The following is a 25,201-nucleotide window of genomic DNA, read 5'->3' on the forward strand; positions in this document are numbered from 1 at the left end:
ATGTTGGCAGAGTCACTGTAGGCAAGAAAGGAAAATCTAGGAGCCTGCGAATATTTTTACTTCAGGCCCTTTCTCCTTCTATATAAAGCAAACAATAAAATGCACTGCTCCAAGCTCTGCCAACTGGAAAGATCCCCCCACAGGCTATCGCTCTTTACAGCTATCCCCGAGTGGGGCTAAAGTGCAGCAGTCAGATTTTAACTACCCACCAACATAGTGTGCCAGCTCATCTGTGAACCAGGCTCCAATGTTTTATTCTGTGTTAGGTAGTCTAAAGAACTCCCGAGAGGCCATAGGAGTGAGTGGAGGAAGAGATGTCAATGCTATAAAAGTAAGTGCCGTGGGAGTTTGAATTGCACATTCTTATAATTTACTTGTGTCTTCTGGACCTACTCGGGCTAGATCCTATATGATTCCATATGTCAATAGATTGTTTCTGCACCTTTGCACTTATGATTTGGTGGGACTGACAACATCTAGCTCTAGTTTCCCAAGGGAGATTACTTCTCTGCCTCAGAAGGCATGGCCCTACAGAACTCCAGGGAACTGTGCTGCAACTGTCTCACTGGTGCTTTCCAGAGATTTCACACAGTGCTCTTATCTGTCACAGATCCTTCTAGCAGCATAAGATCTGCTGGAAAAATGGCCTCAATATTAGGGCAACTTGCACCCCAGCCTTTCTGGGCAACATGTCCAAGTGGGGTGTACTTTAGTTTTATAGTAAGTTCATTCTAACATCCTTACTTCTGGGAAACATAGTCTAGTGGTGGTTAACAGGGTTGGATATTGAGGAAGATTAGGTGCTATTATGAAGCCTTTGCCTCAGGTCTATTCTTTGCAGCATTTCCAGACAAGAAAAGACCGCTTTCTTTTATCAAGAAGAAGAAAACACTTGGTGTAGAGGATGAAAAAAGTCTGGGGATTTAAGATTATAAGGCCCATACAACTGTCCCCATTCTAGATCTAAAAGTTGTGTAATTTTTCTATTAGGGTCCTGGCTTTGACACAGCTGATGTTTCAAGGCTGTGCATTTGGCCTCCTTTGCATCCGTGCAACTCTTATGATTAGACACCGGGGCTGATTTTCAGCATGGTCTGCTCAGTGGCTGCATTGCCCTAGAGGCCCTCTGGCTTTCACAGTGTACTCTGATTTGATAGTTGGATGAATTGAGCCTGTTATTTCCTTTTATTAAGATCTCCAAAGCAGGTAACAGAAGTCAGCCTGCCTTATAATTATAATTGCTTCCATAATGCTCAAGTACCATATCCACAGTATAATCCAATGCTTCATCTTCTGCCTGTACCTCATTCCAATGTATTAATACTATGTTGAGAGTCCTAGTAATTGTGGCCCTATTGCATGCCAGGGGTTATCACTACTTGCAGTTTACCACTCACCACTTACCACCAGCAGGGGTCCTTATTGTCTTGTGATCAGTGTTGTAGGGTCCGTCTCCAAAATTCCATACTGAAGAATTGGCTTACTAAAGCCACTTTTGGTGCCTGCCTTCCTGTGAAAGCAGAGCCCAAGATAAAGTCTCGCATGCTGGTAGTTTACTTGAGAATATGAGTCCAGGGAATAGGATTGGGGTTCAGAGGAAAAGCCAATTCAAGGATACATTATTGAATTGACTCCTGCCACGGGTAACTAGTAGATTGACCTTATGGTACTTTCTGAGAAGCCTTGTGAAATGCATCTCAGAACTCTGCACTGGAGTGGAGAAAGAGGAAAGCATTTATACACTGGCTCCTGTTTGCCACTGGTCCAAGTTTCACCATATTCTTCTAGTTGTGCATATGCATGTGGGGCTGGTTTCTGCAGGTATTCCATGCTATGACGTGAGATGCAATGTCCCATGCTATGGGTGGGGAGTGAGAGAGACAAGGTGTCGTTATATTGCCTTTGAGAGAAGCCAGGTGATGCCTGCACAGAATTGGTCACTGCAGCAACACCTGGAATAAGAGGGGAGTCTGGGAGGATTTAAAATGGTACACGAGAGATGTCCAAACACAACTTGCTCCCCCAGTTTTCTCCATTTGAGTTAATATCTCCATCTTTCCAGCTATCTCTACAAAAAATAAAATAAAATAAAATAATCTGGGTGTGGTGGCATGCACCTGTAGTCCTAGCTACTTGAGATACTGAGGCAAGAAGGTTGCCTGAAGCCCAGGAGTTCAAGGCTGCAGTGAGCTATGATCATGCCACTGCACTCCAGCCTGGGTAGCAGAGCAAGACCCTGTCTCAAAAAAAAAAAAAAAAAAAAAAAAAAGGTGAAGAATAGTAAATATTGATGATTTACAGAAGTTAATTCTTTCCTCAGAGGATCACTCTTGTTACTGTGCACAATAATGCAGAAATGTGAAGCTGTGGAGACTTGATGTTCTCAGGGCATTCCGAGTAACCTACACTCATTTTGTACCTTTTGAAGTGGGAAGAAGTTCCCTTTCCTCAGCTTGAAAGCCCTCAGGGAGTAAGGACAGAAGTGTCCCATTGCCTTGAGGGCTGTGCCTGATAAACTGCCTACGGGTAGTAGGTAAACTGGCTTTCAGGACTTTTTTCATTTATTAGTGAGAAACCTCATAGATCTCATAGAAATGGACTTTCACATAACCTGCTTTTATTGACGTCCAAACTGTCTCTAAGTCTGATTTATTTTAATTTGAGTATGAAGGTAAGGAGCCTTCGAATGTTTCAAATCGTGTGAGTTTATATAATTTCATTTTTTTCTTATTCCTAATTTTGGGGATGTTCATTATGTCAGTTACTTTGATTGTTCTCTTTTATATTTCCTAGCATTGTTTTCTTATAATTTAAAGATGCATGTTCCCGTCTAGGAAAGGAAGAACATTGTGTCAGAGATATAAGACTATTAGCATCAACACAAAAAACACCAAGTAAGGCTGGGCATGGTGGCTCATGCCTGTAATCCTAGCACTTTGGGAGGCCGAGGAGGGAGGATACCTTGAGGCCAGGAGTTCGAGACCGGCCTGGGCAACGTAATGAGACCCCCCAATTCTACAAAAAATAAATTAGCTGGGTGTGGCGGCACATTCCTGTAGTCCCAACTACTCAGAAGGCTGAGGCAGGAGGATCACTTGAGCTCAGATGTTAGAGGTTACAGTGAGCTCTGATGACACCACTGCACTCCAGCCTGGGAAACAAAGTGAGACCCTGTCTCTAAAAAAACCAAAAACAAAAACACCAAGTAATTTTGGTGGGGGAACAACGAGAGTCATAGTGCTCCACTTCTCAGATTCTTTATTTTATAAATGGATTTATCAGTCATAGCAAGGAAGAAGTGGCTGTTTTAGATTTTGTTAGAAACAAATGTAAATAGCCCCACATAATGCTTTCCATTTATTTGCAGCTTTGTAGGAGGAAGTCAGGAAGCCATTAAACGAGAGTGGTAATTACCTACCTCAATATTAATTAAATAAATATCACAAATACCTATTAATTAGATAATAGATGCGTATTTGAACAACATGGGAAAGTAGTATAATAAGGAATACAAATAAATATGAAGAAGGCAAAGGTTGGTTTGCAGAATCACATTGCCCTTGAAAGGTTTTTTTTTTTTTTTTTAATGCAGCTGCCTAATTTAATACATGTGTTGTGGGATGACATTACAATAACAAACAGTCATTACAAATGCATAGTGCTGAGCTTCCTATACACATTCTGGGAGAGTCTCCCAGAAATGCAGAGATCATCTCCCACCTAATTTTGAATCTCTTCTGGGAATCGGCCACCATGGACACTATATAGATACTTTGGCTTTAAGTAGAGGTTAATTATTCTCAGTATGACTTTGTTAATACACCCGGGTCCAGCATGGGACACAGGATTTTCTCTTCTCTGCACTTGGGGAATTCAGGCGCCATGCCACTGCAAGCCTGGGCCTGCACCCTAGAAGTGTAAGCAAACCAAGATAAATTCAACTGAATTCATGGGCTTGACTGCAGTTATTTTTATGGAAAATCAGATTTAAAGTTGAATACTTTAAACTTATACCCCTCATGTATCCCAAAGTATTATTAAATTGTTTACCATTTGTGTGGATAAAATTTAACAGGAAGATATATTTTCACCCACACTAAGTAGTAAGTGTTTAAACAACAGTAAGTAACTTTCTGGTAAGTAGCACTTAAACTGTGCAGAGGTAAGGGTGTTGTTGCTATTATTACTTAGCGACAGGTAGTGCAGATAGTTAATTTCTACCATTAATGAAGATAATGAGAATCAAAGACTTCCTAGGAAAGGCATAAAATGAGTCCCTAAGATTATAGTTACTTAGAATTGTGTATAAAATCTGATACTTATATAGTGAGCTTATTACCTATTTTCCCACAGAATTTTCAGTCTTTCAGGCAAAATGTTTAAATTTGGTAGTGAGCAAAAAAGGAAAATGTAACCATGAAATAGAAAAGCACAATTGTTTGGAGAAATTCAGTGAAAGTGGTCTGCAGTAAGTCCTTTAGCCTAGAATAGCTATATTAGAACAATGTACAAAAGCTTGACATTAGGACCAGCCATCAATACAAATTTCGTTTATTAAAAGCTAGTTACAAAATTTCCATCTGCATGGTTGAAATAAAAGGTTTGTTTCTGAAAATTATGGATATCTGCAAAATTTACTTTGTTTTCTTGGCAGTGAAACATAAATGGAGCTTGTCAATTTCTGCTTTGGGGGAAAGTTATAAGTGTTTTTACTTGGCTTCATATTCTTGTCAGTGGTAATTTTTAGGACAGTGTATGGTTTTTCTATGGTCTAGTTTTTTGTTTAGGGGTGGGGAAATTTTTTGAAGGCACAATGGATTGTTTATTTTCTTAATATTTTCAATGATATTTTCTTTTTAAAATTTTTTTGTGTTAAAATACACATAACATAAAATTTACCATTTGAATCATTTTCAAGTACAGTTCAGTGGTACTAAGTAGATTCATAGTGTTATACAACCGTTACTACTATCCATCTTCAGAACTCTTTTCATCTTGCAAAACTGAGACTCTGTACCCATTAAATAACTCCCCATTTCCTCTTCCCTCAACCCCTGGCAACTACCATTCTATTTAGTGATATTTTCTTTTAGGAGGATGTTTTTGGGGTACAGAATTAGATGATTGTGTAAGATAAGCAAATATTTGTCTCATTAAGCACCCCTACATTATCTGGGAAATAATTATGTTATTTCACAATTTCATGGCCAAAACTTTTCCAAAAAGGGGAAAATGGCTATTCTCATATCATGGATAAGCTACTGTCAGAGGTTGTGGAAACAGGTGGCCAAAGGGTCCATCAATTCTTTTTTTATCAGGACTTGACTTCACTTACCCAAGAACTGAAAGTTTTCAAGTTTCTTCCACAACCAGACTTCAAGGGTAATCCCAGTGCTTTGGGAGGCCCAGGCAGAAGGATCACTTGAGGCCAGGAGTTTGAGACTAGCCTGGCAACATAGCGAGACCCTGTCTCTACAAAAAAAAAACCAAAAAATAGCCAGGAGTGGTGGCACAGGCCTGCAGTTCTAGCTACTCAGGAGGCTGAGGCAGGAGAATCTCTTGAGTGCAGGAGTTTGAGACTGCATGGGCTATGATCATGCCACTGCACTCCAGCCTGGGTGACAGAGTAAGACCATGTCTCCAAACAAACAAGCAAACAAAAACCCATCCCCTGCCAACAAATTTGCAGAATTGTAGACTCATTTACTGCTTACTTAGGATAAAAAATGTGTATGTTACAAACAGGAAGTATGGCAAATATGAATCAAAGACATACCTTTAAAATTTAGGTCACCTTGTTATAAAAAATAAATCTTGTCTTCCAAATAAAATATCACTTACTTCAAACAATGAATATTTATAAAACATCTGTTGGGGCAGACACTGTACTATGTGCCACGAAGAACCCAAAGGTGAACCATGCCTTTAAGGACCCTGGGATGAAAACTGATGACCACTGGAAATATCCAACCTATGGGGCTACTGCTTCCTTGCCTATGCAATACCTTGGTATGAATTTAAATGAAGCGTACTTTTTACTTTTTAAAAGTAAAAAAAAATTTTAAGCAGTATGTTATTGCGCAACTTGAATTACTCCACCTAAGGGAGATTTCCAGAGCCCAGGCATGCAGAAGGCATCATGTGCATTCACCAGCTGTCCTCCCAACCCCCATGTAGGTGAGCAGACAACATCAAGTAGGGCTCAGGCTTCTGAGAGTAGCAAGTGAGCAAGAGAAGCTACATGAGGGATCTACAGATTGAATTATCGGTCTCTATTATTCTCCTTTATTCCTATCATACATTCACATCCTTGATATGACCTCATGGTGGGTTTACTTCCCTGCTGTTTGACTTTGGGCTTGGCTTAGTGACTTGCTTTGACCATTGGATTGCTAGTGGACATGACATAAGCAGAAGTTTGAAATAATTGGACTTGCCCTTTGTGTTCTTGCCTTTGACAGAAAACAAAGAAAAAGTTTTGGGTAGTCGTTGGTCCAAAGAGGAAGAGAGGTGTGGGGCAAACCTGAACCTGGCCTGAAGCTTGGAGTGCAGCCCAGCCGGATCCAACCTAGATCAGCCATATTCTAGTCAACCTACAGATGCATGAGCAAGAGCTAAAGGCTTCCTTTTAAGCCACTCAGAATTAGTGTTGTTTGTCACACAGCATTGTTGTGCAAATAGCCAGCTGGTACAAAGACATGATCAGAATGTAGTCAAGAGAGGGCGCAGACAGTTGCTAGGGTGTGTTTGTCGGTACTCTCTGTGAGTGCTGATGAGGGTTTATGAAGAAGACAGCTTTTGTCCACTGCTCCAGAACTGCGCTGGGTGGCCTGAAATTAAAGAGCTCACTTGTACATTGTCATCTAAATTAATCTGTGTCTGTGATAGGAATGAGTGTCCAGCGGTTGTGGTGTGCAGCCTGAATGTCTGTATGGATGTCTCTGCACTCTTGGCACCTAGGTCCTAGGAGTTTCAAACTGCTTGCAGTGGTTAAAGTAAAAGAGGAGTAAAAGAAAAAAATAGACGAGGAAAGAGCATAGAGAAATAAAGACATTTTGGCTGGCAGAGGAATTAAACTTAAAAAGAGTAGGGGAAGAAAGAAGACAGAGAAGGCAAAGGGGAGAGAGAAGAAACATAAGAGGAAATAATGCTAATGTGATCAAGTTTTCAGTAAATACCTCAAAAGTCAGATTTCCAAGAATTACATGTCAAAAAAATAAATCCACATATCTTGAGTGCCTCCTGTGTCTAATCTAAAGGTGAATAAGATATTATCTTTATTCTCTCTATAAAGACATCATTCTAATATAGGAAGTGGTCGCTTTTGTTAACCACAATCTGAACTTTTCCCCCAAGAAGAAAACACGTGAGCTATATGGATAGGTTTTTATTTATTGGAGAAGGCAATGCAAAGCTTAGCGTAGACTAATAAGATTCTTCTAGCATTTTATCATCATTTTTACTGCCTGCTTTGATTAAAAGGTGGTTTTACTTCTTGACATCCTTATTAATTCTCAACAATACGAATAATTTTCAACACAACTAGATAAGTAGATGACTTGGTTTCAGGTTTCACAGTGTGAGACTCAACTAACTCGTTTTTCCACATTTTTGTTTTGTTTTGTTTTGAGACAGAGTCTCACTCTGTTGCCCGGGCTCCAGTGAGTGCCATGGCATCAGCCTAGCTCACAGCAACCTCAAATTCCTGGGCTCAAGCAATCCTTCTGCCTCAGCCTCCCGAGTAGCTGGGACTACAGGCATGTACCACCATGCCCGGCTAATTTTTTTCTATATATATTTTTTAGCTGTCCAGATCATTTCTTTCTATTTTAAGTAGAGACAGGGGTCTTGCTCTTGCTCAGACTGGTCTCAAACTCCTGACCTCAAAGCGATCCTCCTACCTCGGCCTCCCAGAGTGCTAGGATTATAGGCGTGAGCCACTGCACCCAGCCTATTTTTTCCACATTTTGATGCTGTCTGTAAATGGTGGTCTTCTTGATAGTTTAGCTGCTGCACAAAAAATCAACTCAAATAGATCTTTAAAAAATTTTGTTTTTATTTTGAAAAAAAAGTTTGCCTTACAGAGCAATTGCAAAGATAACACAGAGAACTCCCACACTCTCCTCACGCAGCTTCTCCCACTGCTAACATCTCACATAACCATGGTACCATTATCAAAACTAAGAAATTACCTTAGTGTAATACCAATAACTAAATTACAGACCTTATTCAGATTTCTTCATTTCTTCCACCAATATTCTTTTTCTGCTCCAGGATCCAGTCTAGGAATCCGTATTGTATTTAGTTGTAATGTCTCCTTAAATTTTCTCTCACTGGTTCCTCAGGGTTATGAGTTGAATTTTGTCTCTCCCCACCCCCCAAATTCACATGTTGAAGTCCTAACCTCCAGTACCTCAGAATGTGACCTTATTTGGAGATAGGGTCTTTATACAGGCAATCAAGTTAAAAGGAGGTCGTAAGAGTTGGCCCTAATCCAATGTGACTGGTGTCCTCATAAAAAGGGGAAATTTGGACACAGACACGTACGGAGGGAAGATGATGTGAAGACACGAGGAAACAAAGGCCATCTCCAAGCCAGGAAGAGAGAGTCCTGGAACAGATCTTCCTCTCACAGTTCTCAGAAGGAACCGACCCTGCTGGTCCCTTGATTTTGGACTTCTGGCTTCCAGAACTGTGAGACAATAAAATTCTGTTGTTTAAGTCACTCAGTTTGTATTTCTTGGTTATTAGCAGTCCTAGCAAACCAGTACACTTATCCTTCCTTGTCTTTCATGACCTTGACACTTTCGCAGAGTGGTACCCTGTAGAATGTCCCTCAATATGGGTATGTTTGATGTTTTCTCGGGGTTGGACTAAGGTTATGCATATGAAAGAAGAGTATCACCGAGGTGATGTGCCTTTCCCAGTGCATCGTGTCTGGTGGCACCTGATGGTGCTTTGTCCCATTACTGGGCATGTTAACCTTGATCCCCTTGTTAAGATTATCCAGGTGTCTATCACCGTAAACTTACTATTTTTTCCCCTTTTAGCCAATAAACATTTTAGGGGAGACACTTTGAAACTGTGAAAATATCCTGTTTCTCTTTAAACTTTCACCCACCAATTTTAGCATTCATTTGTTGATCTTGCCTGCAGCAGTTACTATAATGGATCTTTAAGAATTGACAAGGCCGGGCGCGGTGGCTCACGCCTGTAATCCTAGCACTCTGGGAGGCTGAGGTGGGCGGATCGTTTGAGCTCAGGAGTTCGAGACCAGCCTGAGCAAGAGCGAGACCCCATCTCTACTAAAAATAGAAAGAAATTATATGGACAGCTAAAAATATATATAGAAAAAATTAGCCGGGCATGGTGGTGCATGCCTGTAGTCCCAGCTACTCGGGAGGCTGAGACAGGAGGATCGCTTGAGCTCAGGAGTTTGAGGTTGCTGTGAGCTAGGCTGATGCCACGGCACTCACTCTAGCCTGGGCAACAGAGTGAGACTCTGTCTCAGAAAAAAAAAAAAAAAAAGAATTGACAAATAAAAACTGTATATATTTATGGTATATGACATGATTTTTTGAAATATGTTTATATTGTGGAATGGCTAAATCAAGCTAGATCTACTGTCTTAACAATTTTTAAGTAATCAGTATACTGTCGTTAACTATAGTCATCATGATGTACAATAGATCTTTTGAACTTATTCCTCCTGACATTTTGTATCCTTTGAATAATATCTCCCTAATTCCTTCTTTTACCCTCCCCCTGCCCAGCTCACCTCTAGTAACCAACATTCTGCCTTCTGATTCTACGAGTTCAACTTTTGTAGATTCCTCATATACATGAGATCCTGAGGTATTTGTCTTTCTGTACCTGGCTTATTTTACTTAACATAATCTTCCAGGTTTATCCATGTTGTCACAAATGACAAGATTTCCTTAGTTTTTTTCTGATCTTTTTCCTTTTTAACAGCTTTATTGACATATAATTCACATATACAATTCATCCATTTAAAGTATCTAGTTCAATGGTTGTTGATTTATTACATTATTTCTAAAAATTATGGTAATATATATGTTAAATTTGCCACTGTACCCATTTTTAAATGTACAATTCAGTGGGATTAATTACATTCACAATGTTGTACAATCATTTCCATTTTTCAAAATTGTTTCATCCCAAACAGAAACTCTAAATATTAAGCCTTGACTCTATTCCTCCCTCCTCCCATTCCCTGTTAACCTCTAATCTACTTTCTGTCTCTGAGTTTGCCTATTCTAGGTATTTCACATAAAAGGAACCATACAATGTATGTCTTTTGTGTCTGGTTTATTTCCCTTAGCATAACATTTTCAAGGTTCATCCATATGGTACCACGTATCAGAACTTCATTTCTTTTTAAGGCTGAATAATATTCGATTGCATGGCTATACCACATTTTGTCTATTCATTCATCTGTTGATGGATACTTGGGTGTTTCCACCTTTTGGTTGTTGTGAATAATGCTGCAGTAGACACTGGTATACAGATACTTGTTCAAGTCCCTGCTTTCAATTCTTTTGGGTATATACCTAGCAGTAGAATTGCTCGGTCTCATGGTAATTCTCTGTTTAGCTTTTTGAGGAACTACAAAACGATTTTCCACAGTGGCTACAACATTTGATTTTCCCAACAGCAATGTATGAAGGTTCCAATTTCTCTATATCCTTGCCAACACTTGTTATTTTCCATTTTTTAAAATAGTCATCCTTAGTAGGTGTGAATTGCTATCTCATTTTGGTTTTGGTTTGTATTTGCCTAATGACTAATGATGTTGAACATCTTTTCTTGTGCTTATTGGCCATTTGTATATGTTCTTTGGAGAAATGTCTGTTCAAGTCCTTTACTCATTTTTTAATTGGGTTGTCTTTTTGTTACCGAGTTGTAGAAATTCTTTATATATTCTAGGTATCAAACCTTTATCAAATATATGATTTGCAAATATTTTCTCCCATTTTGTAGGTTTGTTTTTCACTTTTCTTGATAATGTCCTTTGATGTAAAAAGTTTTTAAGTTTAATGAACTCCAATTTATTTTTTTGCTTGTGCTTTTGATGTCACAAGAATTTATTGCCAAACCCAAGGTCCTTCAGATTTATCCCTATGTTTTGCCCTTAAGAGTTTTATGTTTTTGGTTTTTATATTTAGGTTGTCAATCCATTTTAAGTTAATTTTTGCATATGGTGTGAGGTCTAACCTTCATTCTTTTGTGTGTGGGTATCCAGTTATCCCAGGACTATTTATTGAAGAGATTATTCTTTCTCTTTTGAATGGACTTGGTACCCTTGTCAAAAATCAGTTGACCATAGATGTATGAGTTTATTTTGGAACTCTTAATTCTGTTCCAGTGGCTTATAGGTCTGTTCTTATGTAGGTACCACACTGTTTTGATTACTGTATCTTTGTAGTAAGTTTTGAAATCAAGAAGTGTGAGTCCTACAACTTTGTACTAATTTTTTCAAGATTCTTTAGCTATTTGGTGCCCCTTGAAATTCCATATGGATTTTGAGAATTGATTTTTCCATTTCTGCAGCAAAGGCTGTTGGAATTTTGATAGGAATTGCATTGAATCTGCAAATCATTTTGGTTAATATTGCCATCTTGATGATATTAAGTCTTCTTATCTATGAACACAAGATGTCCTTGTATTTAGATCTTTCATGATTCTTTTTGCTATTCTTCAGCAGAATACTAATTTAGTCAAAACCATCCAACTCCTTCCACAGTTACCAAGGAACACATTGGCAAAAAGTCCTAAATGTTGAATGACTGCATTAAAATACATTTCACTGCAATTCACAAAGCATTACTTTATTTTCATATAAATAATCGTCACTGATGTATGGAAAAAATTATGACTATCAATATTTACTTGGGGAATCGTTTTCATAGGACACTGATGAAGGAATGTGATATACATTTTTAGAGTGGCAAGGGACATAGGGACAAGCACACAAGATTGAAAGCATAAAAGCATATTCTCATAAGGACCAAGCAATCCTTGTTGTTGGAGGACCAAATGGAATCATCATTAATGTAAGTAGCATCAAAGTTCACGATCTGTAAGTCCTTCTTAAGATATGCATGATTCAGCTTATTTACTGTTCGAGCAAAGGCATATTTAGAAGCACAGCTATATGCTTCCAAACTGTACACTTTCTTGAAGTGCAGATCAAAAAATGGATTGTCCTAGAAGAAAAAGAGAGACATGGTTTAGTTTGTAGCCAAGAAAGTAGCTAGGTTTCCTGAATTCTCTCATATTCTTTTGGATATGTTTATTGAATGTAAAGCATCAGTATCAAACATACTTCTAAATTCTACAAACGAGTTTTCCAAAGCTACCTGTTTCAAATAGAATTGCTTCTAAAAATTCAACAAGATTATTTCTGAAACATCTATGTTTTTTCAATTATACAAATAAAAGGTGCCTCAGAGTGTGCAATTATCAAGTCTTCCCAATGCAGTGAATTTGAGAGGATGAATAGGGATCAAAGAAGAGAATAAACCTACTCATAGACTTCTGGAGGGAGAAAAGGTTTCTCCCTTTGTTTAGTAGAAAGTTGGTTCCTTGTGCTATTTCAAAGGTAGAAGGAAGAAATACAGGATGGCTAATTGGACATTAGCATGCTACAGATCACCAACTTGCTGTCTTTGAAGTTAATAACAAGGAATTACTTTTGAAGGTAATAGCAAGGACCATTAATTCATTGACTGAAACTGACAAATTACTAAAGAATGCCTCTAGTCTTTTGCTATATTTCTAGTGGAGGAAATGTTTCAAGAAAAAGGGGACATCAAATCTAATCTAGGTCCTACATGTTAAAATAATAATTGCTACTGTTATTAATAGCAGTAACAACAATGCTTTGCATTTATAAAGTTTAAAGAATGCTTTCACATTCATTATCTGCCTAACTTCTAACTCTCCTTTAGGGAAGAGATTTTGCATTATTTATCTTCATGTTCCTAGTGCTTATCCATGGCAACTACTAAGTTCTCAAATGTGTGTTGAACTGATCCGAAGTAGTCCTATGAAAGGAGAAGTGGAGGTAAACATTGCCCTAAATGATAAAGAGGCAGAGAGGAACCAAACCTAACAGAAGTATTAATAATTCATTAGCATGTAGTATGTAAATATTATATACAAGCAACTTATATATTTGCAACTTCTGTTTCAAATAGGAAAATTCTTGCAGGAGGAGGAAAAAAAGCATGGGTTTTGAAATTAGACAACCATTTTGACATATAATGTAACCATGGGCAAAGTACTTATCTGACTCTCACTTTTCTTCTCATTTTAGATAGGGTTGCTGTGAAATTTACATGAGAATCATATAAATTAGTGTGAAACTTAAAAAATAATAATTCCCTTTCTTAGATCTGCCTCTAAAGATTGTAGTATTGGTATTAATACCACCTTGCTTTACATCATTAAAAAAACTTGAAAACAAAACATAACAATGCTTTTAAAAAAGAATGTACAAGGGTGATGTGATTTTAAACACAGCACTCCCCTAGTCACACTTGCAAATTTTTTCTAGCTGTCATAACTGCAGCTTCAAAGACAATTCGGCCAAGAATCTCCATATCACACCCTTCCATCACCAGATACTAATCATGCTCCTTATGGTCTTTTGCTCCCAAATGTTTGTTCCTCATCAGGTAGAAAATACTCCTTATGCCTTTGAAATGCTTAGAGAGGATTAATCTTTTCCTTTAGCCTAATAATTGAAGCCTGACCATGCATGCACACAGAATACAAGTCTGTCTGTCTGTCTCTCTTTCTTTTTATAGAAGGGACCTCACAGATCATTTAGTGATTTCTTGTTTTTAGCTGGGATAATACAGTAGTTTCCAGAGAGGTGAAGTCCAGGCCACATATTTAATCATTGGCAGAGCCAGGATAAAAACCAAGATCTCAATCAGTCCAACCCCAATTTTTGCTACATCATCCCGTCTCCTGTTGCAACAGTCAGTTTCCAAATCCCAGGTCATTTTGATTTCTGCTTTATAAATTGACTTCAGTTTCAATTCCATTCTGTTCTAAAGTTGACAACTTTCTGGCTTGAAATTTCTCTATTGAAAACTGTATCATTGCTATTGAGAAAAATGTAATAAATGCTGACTTCCGAGGATTCAATTCCGAGAGAGAAGTGGAATTCCCAGAACATCCAGGATATTTTTACTTCACCCATAGGAAAGAAATCTTTAAAAGAGCTCTTTGAGTATTATAGTTTTTCTTCTGGCAATTTAATATTTTAGGTCTTAAAGTGATGAGAAAAACAGAAATACTCAACTTCTCTTTTATATCTAGTGCACTATCAAAGGTAATAATCTTCAAATTGAAAAGAGAAGAATCAACAATGTTGGAATGGAGTTAAAGGCCAAGAAAGGTGAGGAAAAAATAGAGCACAGCTCGCTGCTTGAAATGGGTTTGTTGACAGGCCTGATGAACGTATCCCCAGGCATTGACCAAACTTGTAGAAAATAATTATGACGTCAGTAATATTTGAGAACTTGAGGAAAAAGAAAAGAAAAATGGGCCAAAAATTAGGTGGGGAGAGTTAATTCATGAAACTACAGATTGGGGAACTTGACACATTTTTTTTCTTTAATAAGCATTTGAGTTTGTTTTTTTTTTTTTTTTGAGACAGAGTCTCACTCTGTTGCCCGGGCTAGAGTGCCATGGCATCAGCCTAGCTCAGAGCAACCTCAAACTCCTGGGCTCAAGCGATTCTCCTGCCTCAGCCTCCTGAGTAGCTGGGACTACAGGCATGCGCCACCATGCGCAACTCATTTTTTCTATATGTATATTTTTAGATGTCCATATAATTTCTTTCTATTTTTAGTAGAGACAGGGTCTTGCTCTTGCTCAGGCTGGTCTCGAACTCCTGAGCTCAAATGATCCTCCTGCCTCGGACTCCCAGAGTGCTAGGATTACAGGCGTGAGCCACCGCACCCGGCCTGTTTTTGTTTTTGAGACTGAGTCTCATTCTGTTGCCCAGGCTAGAGTGCCATGGCATCAGCCTAGCTCAGAGCAACCTCAAACTCCTGGGCTCAAGGAATCCTCTTCTCTCAGCCTCCTGAGTAGCTGGGACTACAGGTGCACACCATCATGCCCAGCTAATTTTTTCTATTTTTAATAGAGATGGTGTCTCGCTCTTGCTCAGGCTGGTCTCGAATTCATGGCCTCAAGTAATCCTCCCGCTTTAGCCTCCCAGAGTGCCAGGATTACAGGCTTGAGTCACCGCACCTGGCCATGATCCCAGTTTTGAAGGAGCTTTCCATCCAGAGGGCATATGGAATAACTCAACAATTTCAGTCTATAGGATTATGGCTATAATACATTTATATCCAGACTGCAGTGGGCATATGGGGGTGGAAATCTGGATAAGAGATGGAGGAGATTAGACATTCCAAGCCTCAGGAGTCCGTACTTAAGCACTGTGGATGTACAAAGTTCAAGGGAGGAATGAGTTCTGTATCAACAGAAGAGTTCAAGGACAGACTGGGAAAATCACTTGTCAAGTGGTCAAGTGGGAGACTGTAATATCCACTCTTTCTCTCCTTTCAACCCTAAGATTGTAGGATTTCCACAAGTTATATAATCCTTCTGGAAGATGAAGTGGGCTTGATGACAGTAAAATTTCAAGATAAGGGAAGGAATTCCAAAAACGTGGAAGAAATCGGGGTGGGGAGAGGGTGGTCGTGGAAGCGTCATATATTTGGAAAAATGGCATTTAAAGTTTCAGCATTGACTCGTAGATTGTGTTAAACCTGATAAGAGGCCCTTGGGAAAGATGCTTTTAAATTTAATAGACAAAATTCTAATTTAAACTCATAAAAACAGAACCAAAAAACCAGTAGATCATCCCAGCAGATTAAACCACACCACTTAAGAAGCAAATAATGTCATATTTACACTTAGTACATGCCAAGAATATATGAAGCAGGATATTGAGCATAAAGATCTCCAGTGTATTGATTCTGTATCACCTTATAAAATGTAACACTTACAGTATCTGCTTCTTTTCCATCAATCATCTGCAGATCGTTCAAAGACCACTTTTTTGTTACTTCATATTTTTCATCTAACCCTATTCTGTAGTGTTTCACCATAATTATTTTTACTTCTTCATTTTTGGTCACTGCAGAATAGAAAAATAGTTTATTAATGCATACATTTTTAAAAGATAATTTATTCAAGTCACACTTTTCAATATGTATGTGTGCCCTTTTTATATAATGACCTTGAACCCACATTATAAATGCACCCCAGTTTTGAACCCTGATGTATCTGAATCTTCATGAGCATGCCTCCAAATTTGCTCAGAATGTTAACTTTATTTTTGCTACAATTGTGGTTACATACTGCCACAGTAATGTCTGTCACATAGAATATTGAGCTATGTGCTTTGAGCTCTGAGCTTTGTGGTGGAGAATGAGGTTCAACTTAGGGCAGAAAATAAGAGGCTTAGCATTAGCATACAGTCAGTGCCAAGTGTTTATCAGAACAAGTTGGAATTTTAATTTATGACAATATAAGAAAGATCAGGAAAGTAAATAGTTCTGACTTACATATTAAGCCTCTTTCCTCCCTGAGCAGGAGACTAATAAAATGGTGCCGTTAAAGGAGTATTTTGGGGGACAGCAGTGAGGCACAGGACATGTGGAAGAAGACACAAAAGAGGCTCTGGGGTGCTCTGGAAAAGGCAGCTTAGTGGTTTCCAGCATTAGATGTTTTAGAATCAAATCATGACATCACTTCTTACAGTACAGTCTGAGTAAATGACTTAATCTTTGGTGGGATTAAACCTCAGTTTTCTCATGTTGTAAAGTGGACATCAGAATGATACAAACTCACAAGTATTAATGTAAAGAATAATGTAGACAATGTATAAAAAGGACTTAGGATAGTGCCTAGTTTATAGTAATTAAAGTGTTTTGTTTATTTGAAGAGGCTGCTGTAGTAAGCAGGGCATGGGATGTGGGCAATGGAAATAGAAGTGGAAAATCCAGGATTTTAAATGAGGCATTGATAACACTGGATGGAAATAACCCTGGATGAAACCCAAAAACCGGATGCAAACTCGAATGGGAAAGTATGGAGGAGGAGCTGGTTTGGTGGAAAAATGAGTTTTAACATACAGATGAACTATCCATAAATTATCTCAGTATATAATGAAATGGAAGTTTTGTGGTTTAGGTCTGGAGATACAGACTTGGGATTTTTGTGTGTGGAAAAATTTGCAAGACCAGGTTTTTAGGGAACAAAGAGGTGAGAGAAAGTGGAAAAGAACGAGATAGCAGCCAAGAGGTCTGAGAAGGGGCCTCAGAATAGAGATAGGCCCAACAGTGTAATGCTGTGGGAATCAAGAGGATGGAGAATTCCAAAGCTTTGGCGACAATCCCGTGAAATCACTTTGTTACATAAGGCAGAGTTCAGCTCTCTCACTGCATCTGACTTGGGGAAGATCATGGATTTCCTCCAGGAGGGCAGTTTCTCTAGAATTTCGAGCGTACAGAGAACTCCTTAATGAACTAACACTGATTGAGTATATATTGTGTGCCAGTCCCTGGGTTAGGTAGGTTTGAAAAAAGGTAATGGGAAGGAAGACTAAAGGCTATGGTTGAGATTATATATTCATTCCAGGAGGTTGGAAGAGGAGGGATTGCACATTTTGGGGATAGCAGGAGAGATTGAGGAGCACATTCTGAAGAGGACCTCAAGCAGAAGATCTTAACCTGAGGTCAATGAACTGGCTCAGGGTCTGTGACCCTCCTGACATTGTACAAAAGTTGGTGAGCTGTGCCCATCTATGCTTCTCTAGTGCTAAAAGAAGTCCACCTCCACTGGTGTAGACATTAGCTTTGGGAGGAGGAAAGAAGTAGAATAGAATCCCTTAGGCTAGTAGGCTGGTGCATTGAAGTGGAGGCACAGTAGATTCTGTCATACTTCCTAAGGCTAAGATCTTGGGGACAGGCCAGGTGCAGTGGCTCACACCTGTAATCCCATAACTTTGGGAGGCTGAGGCAGGAGGACTGCTTGAGCCAGGAGTTCACAATCACCCTGGGCAATATAGCAAGACCCTGACTCTACAAAAAATTAGCTGGGCATGGTGGTGCATGTCTGTAGTCCCAGCTACTCAGGAGGGTGAGGCAGGAGCATAACTTGAGCCCAGAAATTCAAGGTTACAGTGAGCCATAATTGTGCCACTGCACCCCAGCCTGGGCAACAGAGCCAGATCTCTTTAAAGAAAAAAAAAAAGATGTTGGAGACAGTTCCTTCCACCAGGAGGCAGTTGCGTTGGCATGAAGTGTTGAGGGGATGGGTGCTAGGAGCAAGTTAGGCAAGTGCTAGTTCCTGAGGGGTCTGGAATACCAGGCTAAGGAGTTCAAATGTTATTCCAAAAGCTGTGTGTGTATGTGCACACGTGCAGAAGGGGAGAGTGTCCCTGAAGGAATTTAAGTGAATGGACAGGCTGAACTTTAAATTTTAGAAACTTCTTTTAGGACATTCCATAAAGGATAGGTTGGAGGTGGGGGATGGAGAAAAGAGATGTTAAGAAGGTAGGATCTACCAGTCATCAAGTTTTCTTACATTAATGGTCACTGTCCCACTGATACCAAACTAAGAAAACAAAAGAGCATTCTTTAAAAAGTTAACCTTTTGATAAAAGGATAGCGCACAGAGAGAGTGCAGCCTTTTTAATTGGACGAAATAGCCTCCTTTAGAGCTAAGAAGGCTCCAAGAATTGTCTTTAGTCATGAGCCAAAGAAGTCTGCTCAGGTTGGAGTAGACCCAATCTCTAATTTGCACATTTGCGCTTTGCTGCCAGCTAAAATTAAATGGCCGTATCCACATTAATGCAATGGCAAAGTGGAAACTTATCACATTGTCTTAAAACAAAAATGTGTTTATGTAGTGAAAATGTTAGAGAGTTGGTTTCAGTAACATCAGCACTTCTGTTATAAAATTATGATTTAGTGAATAATATCTATAGACCCAGGGAATTTCAGAATTAATTTGCTCTAGTTTTAATATTTTAGTCAGCATTTTCAGAATTATAATCTTAACCTCATGCCAATCATTTACTTTCATTTAAAAGTGAAAATAAACTTTGTCCTTCACAAAAGCCTCTATTACCATGGTAAAATCGTCAGTATTATTTGTAAAGCTAAATGGAAAGATTGGCCAATTGATCCGATATAATTTAGCAGAACAGAAGAAAAACGGTAGCTCACAAGTTGCACAGAAATGCTTTAAATAAACAACTCTGTTATTTTATATCCTGGAGTCACAGAATTGTTTTCATCATTTCAGTTATTTAATAAATACTAGGAAAAAATTACTACGAGATATCGAAGAAAAGCAGCATCAGTGAAATGTTACAAAGTATTGGTGATATCTTAGGTCATTGAGAAGGCTGTTGCCCAGGCTAGAGTGCAGTGGCGAGATCATAGCTCACTGTAACCTCAAACTCCAGGGCTCACATGATCCTCCTGCCTCAGCTTCCTGAGTAGGAGGACTGAGGCAATAGCTACCATGCCTGGCTAATGTTTAATTTTTTGTAGAGATGGGATCTTGCTATGTTGCCCAGGCTGGTCTCAAACTCCTGGCTTCAAGCAATCCTTCCATCTTGGCCTCCCAGAGTGCTGGGATTATAGGCGTGAACCACTGTACCCAGCAAAGAGTAATTTTCAAATAATATTTTTTCTAGAAATATTTTTATAAAATCAAATTTCGGGCTGTACTAAATATCTTTAAAATGAAAATGGTTGGCTGCAAGCAAGTTAGGACGTGAGTTATTGATGTATTTACAGAAATAGGAGATAGAGTGGAAGAGAAGGAAAGTGATTTTATAAGAACAGAAGCACCAAAGAAACAAAGAGGGACATTCAGTCAGGCTTATGCAAGGTTTGGTTTTATGAGGTCCAATCTAGCATGTTCTCAGTGCACTCACTGCAAGCAATATAGCATAGTGGTTAGACACAAGTGAACCGGTATTCAAAGCCTCCATTTGTCACTTATTAGTTGGTGATCTCGGGCAAGTTATTCAGTCACTATAATCCTTGATTTTAAGGATTTTAAGAAGTGGCTACTATGATAACGTATGTGAAAGACTTACCAGAGTGCCTGGCACATATGTTAGGAAATGCAGCTATTTTTACTGGTTAGCAGCAGTGTGGCAAAGTGGAAAGAACTTGGGTTTTAGAATTAGATTTACTACCTGTGACCTTGGGGTAGTTACTTAACTTCTTGTGATCTACGTTTCCTCATCTGCAAAACAGGAATTTTATCTATCTCATAAGGTTGTCCTGAAAATTAAAAGGAACCATATAAAGGTCATTAAGTAGATTTGTGCCTGGCACTCCGTAGGCATGCCTTATAACCATCCCTTTCATCCCATCATCAAGAACGTCATTCTAGTAATGAAAAATTTTTAATGTTTTTTTCTCCTTCAAAGCTCTGCTATAAAGTTTCCATTCACTCTACAAATGATGTGGCTTGGAGCTTAGAACTGGCAGGACATCCTGATTTCCACATTTATATCTCCAAAGTAGCAGATTAGCCACTGGGAAAATCTGTCTCATGAGTTACTAATTGATGATGATGTTGTAGATCGTTGGTTTTAGAGATAATGATAATATTCTAACTCTAAAATCCAAACTCTTGGCCCCTTTAGAACTAAAAACTAAGTCATAATAAATACAAGATAACAAGAGGACCCAAATGGGAACATCAACATTTCCATATTATAGTTCCGATCTACAAGTATCCTGATTTGGAGAGTCAGAATATTTTATTTAAATCCCCTCTTAGAGACATTTAGTGATATTCCACAAATGTACTTGCCTTGTGTGTGTGTGTGTGTGTGTGAGAGAGAGAGAGAGAGAGAGAGAGAATTAAGCAAAAATAATGAAGTGTGTTTTTTCTGCATTTAGAAGATAAAGAGTATGAATTTTAAAGTATAAAATCTACTTTGGTATTCAAGGTTTGTTCCCCATCTTACAATCCTGATTGTAACTAAGTTTGTGGTAAATTTTATGATATTTACAACAAAATCAATTTTAGAAATCAATTTGTAAATCAATCCTATACTTTCTTTTCATAATTTTTAGAAATAGAGAATAAATGCAGTCAAATTAGAATTTTCTTATGTGTTCTTTTTGAGCACAAGATTCCTATTGTCGCAGAACCAAATGTATTAATATTTATTAAAGGAAATATTATAGGTCATGAAAGGCAAGATGTTAAATTATTATATATTGGAACAGCCTTGAGTAAATCTGCAACTTGAAAAATAAAGAATATGTAGATATTAAACTACGGTTAGCTCTATATTCAGAACATATGTATACCTGTTTGGATATATTTTGGCCTATGTAGTTGAGATTCTACTACTGAATATTATTAACAACATCTTTCATTGTATAAAAACTTTTCAAAGCATTATCCCACTTTTTATTCTTACAAAACACTATGTACTAGAATAATTTGTCCTCAATTTAGAGCTGAAAAAGTTAAACTAATCTCTCCCCAGACAATATTTTTATCCACTGAAATGAAAACTTAAAAAAAAATTCTTTAGTTTATGCTGTCATTAAGATACTGAGAATTCACAATTTAGCAGCAGTGTTTTCAAATGAAGCCTTTTAAATTGCTTTTAGCAATCTCTCTTTCTTGTTAACTGATTCTTATCTAATACTCTTACTGTTAAAATTCTTATTGTAAGTGATTTGAGAAAATTATTAGATTCTTTGGTTCATAGAGAAGAAGTTCTGTTCTGGCATCAAAAAGTAATACATGTAGAGAACTTATTCATACTATTAATATTTTTACAATTGTAGTGAATGTCATTTATTTTTAGATTAATATCTACGAATGGAAAATGTTTTTCTAAAGATATGAGAATACTTACAAATAATCTATATTTAAATATGCACATAACTTTTAATTCATATAACAAACAATATATTAAAGTACGTCTTTATTAAAGATGTACTTATATTTACTATAAATATATATTTATAGTATATACACATGTACATGTATATTTCAACATATATTTTTACAGTAAATATATTTTTCCTGTATGTTTCAAAAGTATAACTTTTATCTTTTATTTTATTTATTTGGAACATAATTTATCCTGTCTGGTTAGGATTTAACAAGGGAGCACTGTATGAAGATATAGGTATTTTTATTTCTGTTTCAGAGATGTCAACACTGAGGCCTGAGTAGCTAATTGTCTTGCTCCAAATTTCTCAGCCAGTAGGTGGGCAAAGAAGGGCCAGTTTTTACATCAGATCTGTCCAATTCCAAGCATTTCACCATACCCTGTTACTTTTCATTCAATTTTGGCTAATGCTTGAATATGCTATTTCAAGACCTTAAGAATTTCTTTAAGTCATTTGCACACTCTTCATTGTACACACGACTTATTCCTTTCGAGTGCTTGCACATAACAGAGCTCCTCCCTCCATAAGAAGATGCTGCTTTTAACTGCCAGTGATAATGATGTTCTAGGCTAGGGGAAGCTAATCCCAGGGAGAAATGACCAAGCAAACCCTGAGGAAGGGGACTGAGGTCCCAGGAAATCTACAATGTACATCCTAGCAAACTACAGAGAGGGAAATTGAGTTTTTGACATCTGATTTTGACATCAACCAGGAAAACATCAAGATTTAATAGTAAATCACAATCCTCTGGTTGTGAGACCCCTGCAAAAGACAGATTCTGGTCAGATAAATAGAAAGTTTAACCATATTTAAACATAATTTCATTAACTGGAAAAATACATTTGGCTACACTGGACTCATGAGTCTCACAAGTCCAGAACTGCTGGAGGTGGGGTATAAAGAGGAGATCCTGACTACGCGGCCCTGTTCCCTGAAGGCAGCCAACACTCGAAGTACAGAGTTACTTGTCCCAACAAATATGTGACCTGTTTGATTCATATAAATGAAAAATTCCTGAATAAAGCGTGGTCAAAGATTTAGGAGTATTAAGCATCACACTGACTTATTTTAAATTACTATTCTGTCAAAATGTATTTGCAACTATCATAAAAACATGTTACATTTGGGAAAAGTGCTCTCAAATTGATGGCTGTGATATAGAAGAGAATTGTGAAAAGTTAGTGAACTAATATGGCTTGTACTGTTAACCTGTATCTGGAATATCACAATATTGTCTTCTCTTCCTCATCTCTGAGAAGACCTTGTTTTTTCCTTGCTTTTTCCATGACAGAATCATTGAATTATTTCCAAACATTTACGTCTAGGAGACTTTTTTTTCCATGTCAGGTAGAACAAGTTTAGTTAATTACATAATTTTGAGAGAGGCACTAAGATATATTTGGTAAATTAGATATGTAAACTTTTGTGATTTTTAAAAATAAGTTTTTCTTTAAAAATACTTGTATACTAATGTTATGCAATAGAAATTATCTTTATAAAGTGAGAATTATAATAAGTATAAAATTATTAAATTCTAATGTTGGAATAAGCATCTTCTAGTATATTAAGTAAAAATACTTTAAAATACAGTGATCTGATGGTTAAGATACAATATAGTTTCTTAAAGTGTTTTAATTGACTTTTTTCCATAATTTAATTTCTTTTTCCTGGGCCGGTTAAGTTTTTTACATTGCTGATATGCCAAGTCTCCACGCTTCATAGTTATATAGCAAAATATGCTAAACTGTTAGATAAATATTATTATTATTGGATAAATATTACCATATTTATTAGAAATAATAGAGTTTTAAAGAATTCTTAGCACTCCCTTTAAGGATGTTCTACTTCCCTTACAGTACTCCCTCTTGACACCCTTAGAAAGTCCTTCTAAGGCAATTATCAGAAAGGGAATTATAATAAGTTGTTTTCTGAAAATAGGTGTGGGCCTTACATAGGCAAGTCCACAATGAAACTTAAAATTTCTAAGCTCTTTCTTCCTAAGCCCATGAGAAGTATTAAAAGGCATGGGTTGGGGAAAGGGAGTGCTGTATATTAAATTCAATAATGGCATGAGCATTCCTATGTAAATTCAGCACAAAAATCACAGGTTAGGCAAATCGTAATTAGGTACAAAAGCCCATTCCTAGCTTTGGACAATTTTCATGAATTTTAGAAGCATAAAGGAAAAACCTTTATTTTAGTTAAATAGTTTAGAGAACGTCCTCTTATCCTTAAAGTTCCATTTTCATAAACGAAATTTCTATCATTACAGTATTGTTTTTGTGAGCATACTTCTTATAAGAGAAAGAAATTTTAAAAGATAATTTCTCTCTTCAAAATAAACCACCAGGAAGTCTGAGCCCTCAGAAGGAAATCTAAGGTTTTGTTTCTCTCTGGGAATGAAAAGGCAGAACCCCAGTTGCCCAGACTGATTGCAAATAGAGCTGTCTAACTCAATTCTCCCATGAATTTAAAAATACACAGAGAGCTCTCTGTTGCACTTTTAAAAATGAGTTCTTACACAATAAAATTGCATGCCACGTAAGTGAATTAAATAAAAGAGTGGAGACAAAATAATCAAATCAGGAGAAGTACATATCCAGTTTCATTTCTGAATGATTAACTCAAATATTCTCAATACAATATTTTGTTCTTTTTTCCATCTTTAACACTTTAAAAAAATTCTGTAGAATCCAAATTCTTAAACTTGGCATAGGTAAGCTCTATCACAAGAAGACACATGTGTTGTATAGGAAAATAAATTTTTTAAAAATCTCCCTCTATCACCCAAGCATCTTTGGGCGATTTGCTTTTTGAAACGGTAACAGAAAGAACAGATTACCTGACACGCAGAGGTAATACCTGTCTTGAACCGAGAACTCTATTTCAATAAACTCGTACAGATTCTGCGAGAGTGGCTTAAACAGTTTCTTCTCCAAGTCCTCCTTTACCAATGATGACATTTCCTCCAGTTCCACTTGGCGTGATATTTTGGCTCAAGCTCACTCTTTCTCTCCTTTTGCTCCCTGGATTTCTTGTTTGGGTTTGCAGCTCCGTGGTGAGCCCTGCCCACCTCCCAGCCCTCACTCTCTGTAACTTCTCATTCCCAGCCACAACCCAGGCTCCTGAGAGCACTCGGCGCGGTCAGACCCCTCACTGCGGTATCTGCCCAGTGGCAGCAGCGGCAGCAGCAGCCAGAA

General features: G+C 37.7%; 1 protein-coding gene across 2 annotated transcripts; it reads right to left on the bottom strand.

Moving 5' to 3' along the window:
• Positions 1-11,828: 11,828 nt before the first annotated feature.
• Positions 11,829-25,201, bottom strand: EXOC1L (exocyst complex component 1 like). 2 transcript variants are annotated; one of them, XM_069458413.1, is made up of 3 exons: positions 24,864-25,201; positions 16,056-16,186; positions 11,829-12,227 (listed from the first exon to the last, which is right to left on the bottom strand). In XM_069458413.1, the coding sequence occupies exons 2-3, from the start codon at positions 16,155-16,157 to the stop codon at positions 11,961-11,963; spliced, it is 369 nt and encodes a 122-aa protein (XP_069314514.1). In that variant the 5' UTR covers positions 16,158-16,186; positions 24,864-25,201; the 3' UTR covers positions 11,829-11,960. The 2 variants fall into 2 exon arrangements, with proteins under 2 accessions (XP_069314514.1, XP_069314513.1); XM_069458412.1 differs by having other exon boundaries at positions 24,844-25,201.

The sequence above is a fragment of the Eulemur rufifrons genome, chromosome 24 (assembly GCF_041146395.1).
Source record: "Eulemur rufifrons isolate Redbay chromosome 24, OSU_ERuf_1, whole genome shotgun sequence".
NCBI classification, from domain to species: Eukaryota; Metazoa; Chordata; class Mammalia; order Primates; family Lemuridae; genus Eulemur; species Eulemur rufifrons.